The sequence below is a fragment of the Monopterus albus genome, unplaced genomic scaffold, assembly GCF_001952655.1.
Source record: "Monopterus albus unplaced genomic scaffold, M_albus_1.0 scaffold79.1, whole genome shotgun sequence".
In the NCBI taxonomy this organism is placed as follows: Eukaryota; Metazoa; Chordata; class Actinopteri; order Synbranchiformes; family Synbranchidae; genus Monopterus; species Monopterus albus.
The window spans coordinates 361,008-366,738 of NW_018127959.1; the positions used below are offsets into that span (position 1 = coordinate 361,008).

Consider the following 5,731-nt stretch of genomic DNA (forward strand, 5'->3'; position numbering starts at 1 on the left):
CCGATACAGACGTGACAGTGATGCTGTCCACAAGTATCCTGCATGGAGATCACTCTGTAACCACTGCTACATTCAAAATCTTGGTTAGTTCATTTAAAAGACATTTACTAGCCTCTGAACAGGCAAGCTGGATCAGTCTTCCTCTGCCGTTTTCTCTAACCTTTCAAATAACCCTAAACCTCTGCTGGTCAGAGCCTGATCCACTGTGTTAGTGATGACTAGAGGTGTGACCATGCCACAGTCAGCCCCGTCAGAGTGAACAGAGGTTAGTGTTGTAGCACTTCAGACGTTCACACAACATGCAGCACTTAACGCTGGACCTTAGAGGTCCGCTCTGGTGGGGGGAGGGGTTGGAGGGACTCCCCAGGGGGCACCGTTCACCTTCTTCCCTAAACCTGTTGTCAGTAAATGAAAGAGACAGCATCCAAGATCAGGCACGATCACAAACAATTCACATATATCTCACTGAGCCTCACTGAATTCAATTAATTAGGAGGGAAATGTTTTGGATTTTCAAGCTCAAGGCTGCTCAACATCTGGGCCTTAATGGAGATTTAGATTTAACACACTTTGTGTCTAGATGGTTTGTGTGTTGTTGATCTTGTGCATGTTCTCCTTGTTCCCCTCCCCCTCCTCAGGGAGAGGAGGGAGCTGCTAGTTGTTTTACTGGACTGATGATGCGTTGATGAGTATATGACCTTATCTGTTCATTAGTGCTACTTACTTAAATACGTTTCATTTGGATTGTTTGCCATATGCTGTGACTTCCTGACGAAGTTAGATGTTGAAACGCGTCTAAATTCCTTTTTAATACCTTGTTCAATAAATATGCCAATTTAATTAATGGAACTTAATTTTTGTAAAAGACGGGTGCCTTGATCTTTTTTGTTTGCTGGTCTCCACAACCAGAGCACTGCCTTCTTTCAGATTACTGGTCTGATTTCAGAACTCTAGGTCCAAACAGCAGCTCTCCTTAACTCTGCTGTTTTACAGCTGGACCAATGTGCCAGTCATAGACTGTGTATAAACATGCACAGCCTGACCGCTCCCAGAAGTGAAGCCACTGCAAGTCCATTGCCTCCTGGTGGCTGGTTACATTATAGATCATAAACCCCGCCCCCTCCACGTTGGTGGATGGAACTCCAACCAACTAAACTACTAATTGAAAGTACAAATCAAATATGTTTTTCCCAGAGGTGATTTCGGTGGCTTTGGTAGATATCACCTCACTGATTTGTGTAGAAGTGGTTGTTTATCTGGTGCATCTGTTTTTCCAAACGTTATTTGATGGTTATAAGGGGGTGTGTTTCTGATGACATGATAGCTTTGATTAGCGGCGTGATGCTGTCACTACTGCACACAATCTGATAAAAACAAGATGGCTGCCCCTGTATTGCTGGTATTTTGGATAGTAGCAGGAAGTGGTGACGTTTCCTCCATTTTATATACAGCCTATATTGTCAATTCATACATTTCTAGCTGTGAAACTAATAATGAGGTTACACACCATTGGTATTGCAGCAAGGCTCTGAGGTCTCCCAGTTCATGGCTTTCTGAACAGCCTTCTTCCAGCGAGCAAACCGGAACTCGCTCTCTGTTGGTGAGAAGGACAGACATGCAGAGCTGAGTGAAACAATTTGTTTGACAGGCTTTTTATGACACTTCTAGAGACACTGTCGTGACAGTATTGTCCACTATCCTTGGACCCGTGGCTCACGTTTCAGTTACATCTGTGCATGAGTGGCAGTTTGACTTCAACGGTGTTCAAACTGAAGCTAGATACACGTCACAAACATGAATGTGAAACAACACAAGAAGATAAGAGTTGAGCATTAATGCCTATAATGTGAACGTAGCCTGTACTGTACGTTATCTTCCGGGTCAGAGTTTGAGAATTGTTTTAAGAATCCTGTGCCAAGAAACAAATACAGCTGGTTTCAGTATCTATAGCAGGTCCTTGGGCTTCCTGCCTTACCATCAGAGTTGATCTGAGGTTCATACTTCTCCGACGTAACATGCGGGAGGTGATCGGGGCTCAGGCTCCACACGTCCACCCCCTCTGCTGCCCCTGCTGCCATGGCTGCACCCAGAGCTGTGGTCTCTGACATGGTGGGTCTCACTTGACCAGACACACAAAAGGAAACATGTTCAGATTGTAAATTAGAAACTATTCCTATGACCGGGTTCATCAAAACTATACTTGAAAATATCTAACTGGGCAATTTAACAATTCATTGTACTAAAATGCAAAATGTTTGACGTGGCAGACCGACAGGGAGAAAACTGTTTAAATTCTGCTTGGCCTACTTCCCACAGCTTGTGTGTTTTTACTTGGCAGATGACACAACCCTCCACTAACAGATCATTTAGACCTGGAAAAGTCCTCCGAACAGAAGAAGAAGCACCTGGTATCCACAAATATGAACAATGTGGATCACGTGTCGGCTGATGAAATGTTCCCGCACGCAGTATGTAAACAAGAGTAAATGGGACAAAAGTCAAGGGAGACTAATGTATAAAGTCCATGTTCAGACTCCTGTCAGCAGCCAAGCTGATTTCAAAATGACTGTCTGAACTATGAGGGACTTTTGTGAAGCTGTTCATGCTGCCGTATTATGTACCTACTGTAGCAGTGGTGGCCACAGACTGGCAGGATTAAATCTGAGTGGGACTAGTGACAAAGCAGCACTTGCCCTTCCTTCATCAACGCCTTAAGCAAGGCCTTTAACCCCAGCTGTACTCAGCAGCCGGCAGGTCTGACTAGCTGTAGTGGCCGGCTTCCAGGTGTGAGTGTAAGTGCATGAAAGTGTTCAGGGCTTTCCAGGGAAAAAGAAAGAGGTGACCTCTCCATGATCACTACTTTGGCTAAATAAAGGTTAACAAAACAGTACTACTGTCATTTAGCTACATCCCTCAGGAGGAGGATTTATCTTACTAGTTTAAGAAAGTTTTTAATGAAGCTGAATTTCTTTAAACTTTTGTTTTTGTCACAAACATTTCCAGGTATTTTATGATATACATTGTTTTGCTTGTTATTCATTTTACATAAGTGGTGGAAGATAAGAAAAGCACTGATACATACATGTATATTTACTGTATGTGCATGTTTCAGTGGGCATGTACAGGTATATGTATGATGCATGCCCTGTCTGAGTCCTCTTACCTACGGGCATGCAGAGGATGTCAGCCTGCAGCTGCATCAGTAGTCTGTTGGCTGTCATGCCTCCATCAACCTGCAGCTCTGTCAGAGGGACACCGCTGTCCTGGTTCATTGCATCAAGGATCTAAAACACACAGTGTGCCATTCACACAAAAACACATCCAAAATGCTCTAAATGCATTTAAACTGTAAGGTGTTGTGGCTAATACAGTTTACCTTCATGGTAAAATGAATATTTTTGAGTTTGAGCCTTTATCATGTTCGGTACCGTCCATGTATAACAAGCAGCACATCAGCATGTATAATAAACATGTAACGTATGTGGACCCAGTTACCTCACATGCTGCTGTTATCATTGCTGCATGAGCTTTTCTCAGACAGATGCTTGACAATACCCCACCCTCAAATCAAGAAGAGGTGAGACTAGATTTAAACAGCTGCTTACCTCTCTGGTCTGAAAACAGACAGCCTCCAAAGCAGCAAAGGCCAAGTGCTTCCTGTTGGTGAACTGAGTGAGCCCACAGATGATGCTGGAAAACAAAGAGGAAATAACGTCAGCTAAACATTTTCATGCTTTCAGTTTGCTGACATATCTTTGAGGACAACACTAAAAATCTACACAAGACAAGAAACTTTCTATCACATTATTCAATCTTGATTTCAGGGTCAAATAACAATTGGCAGTTCAAATATGTGTTTTAACAGTTGACCGTCTCACCCTCTTGCGCTGGGCTCCCAGTACGGTGCATAGAGTCCAGAGAAAGCTGGCACAAAGTAACAGCCATAAGATGTGCCTGCTGCAGCTGCTAGTTTCTCTGCAATGTGAGGAGAATGGAACACAGGAGGAAGTGCATGTCTTTTTCTCTGCATCACAAATGGGGTTTCTCCATTATAGGAACCTACCGAAACGTGTGGAGCTGAGTAACGCTCGTTATGGGTTCTGAGTTTGTTTCCACTGCCGGTGCCTGCTTCGAGGCTGTTCCAGGAGCTAGGTTTCAGCACCTCTCAGGAGGTAGTACTAAAATCGAGTTCCGGGAATGCAGGAGGGGGGATGCATGTGCACAGAGCAGTCGCCTATGACTGGTTAAATGTCTGCTCTTCACACTTAAATTATTACAAGCACAGTGTGTAAAGAGGCACTTATAGTGGTTTCAAGGTAAAACGAGGACTTCACTTGTTGGTTTAGAGGTATAACGGGGACCTCAGTGAGTGGACTTCATGGAAAGTGGTGAAGATGTCACATTTCTGGCAGTCTGTGTTCTGCTTGTCCAGCAGCTGTTTGATAAACTGCTCATAAAGTCTGTTAATGGCTGACTGTTGCTCTGCGGGGTGATCCCTGTTCTCCCTCTGTTCAGCTGACTGCATGTGAGAGGGGAGCAGCCCCTCCCTCCTCTAAACAGAGACCGACACAAGAGAAAAGGCAGTGGAAAAACAAAGCAGGATGGTCTGCGTCAACCCGGGAGGTTATGCACAGCAAAGTACGGGGTATACCACTTGTAGGTTCCGATAGTGGAAACGCAGCAAAGTTATTTAACTGATACAGTCAGATCTGAAAGGATCTTACCCCAGAATCATGGCTGCATTTGGCTTATTTCATGAATTTGACTAAGGTGAGGTAAGATGCTACAGTGTGATTACCGATCTCTGAGGAGCTCTGAACGATGCCCATGTTGTCCTTCAGCCACTTCACCACTGCCCCCGCGATGGCAACTGAACCCTGGCAGGAAAAAACATCAGACCCACATCAAAATAGGGGGAACAACAAACCAGGGTACAAGGCATTATTGTGTTATGGAGGTGAATTTAGGAACAACAACTAGTTCAAAATGAGAAGGTCTGATGAAAGTTGTCACACCTCAAGTGCGTAGCAGGCAGGCTCGTCTTTTCCCAATTTGTAGGCAACAGTGGTCAGCAGGCCGTGGTCCGACATCACAGGCTAGCAGAATCACATAAAATACAGAAGGTGAAGTAATCACAGAACGGTACACATGAACACAATTTGCCAGTCCTGTGCAATATTTTTCTTGGGTACAACATCGTACCTTGGTCCCGGTGTTTCGGAGCAGGAAGCAACCAGTCCCATACCTTTACATTAATGAGGATAGAAAGAGAGTAAGGGAGGTTAGAGACCTGTGACTGAATAGGTGATGCCATGAGGCAGAAGGCCGCCCACCAAGAGCCGGGATTTGTCGGCGGTTTCTTCTGTTAAACGGAGCTTTTCCTCCCCCTGTCGCCCAGTGCTTGCTCAAGGGGGATTTGTTGGGTTTTCCCTATGTAATAATATTGATAACAGTAAGGTCTAGACCTTACTTTGTAAAGTGTCCTGAGATTACTTTTGTTGTGATTTGGCGCTATACAAATAAAATCTGATTTGATTAATATTCTTCTGAAGTTGACTGAAATGTTATGAAGGAAACTGGCTACTCTGTACCATTCGGCATCTTTATTCCACAAAACGTGCATTAATTCACTCATGTTTCTCCCTAGATATGACGGCAAACAACAAGTCAAGCGACTTCTTGGGCAGGGCTAAACTCCTGCCCCCTTCTCCTCTACCTGGGAAAGACGAGC

At 44.4% G+C, this 5,731-nt stretch overlaps 1 protein-coding gene across 1 annotated transcript in view; it reads right to left on the minus strand.

The window, feature by feature from the left end:
- Positions 1-5,731, minus strand: part of LOC109963771 (glycerol kinase-like) — a 16,628-nt gene that overhangs the window by 1,811 nt on the left and 9,086 nt on the right. Inside the window, exons 13-20 of the mRNA XM_020606608.1 lie at positions 5,203-5,245; positions 5,016-5,096; positions 4,799-4,877; positions 3,879-3,975; positions 3,606-3,690; positions 3,164-3,284; positions 1,976-2,119; positions 1,508-1,594 (exon numbers count right to left, since the gene is read on the minus strand). Of these exons, the coding sequence (XP_020462264.1) occupies positions 1,508-1,594; positions 1,976-2,119; positions 3,164-3,284; positions 3,606-3,690; positions 3,879-3,975; positions 4,799-4,877; positions 5,016-5,096; positions 5,203-5,245 (737 nt within the window). The remainder of the gene's footprint in view (positions 1-1,507; positions 1,595-1,975; positions 2,120-3,163; positions 3,285-3,605; positions 3,691-3,878; positions 3,976-4,798; positions 4,878-5,015; positions 5,097-5,202; positions 5,246-5,731) is intronic.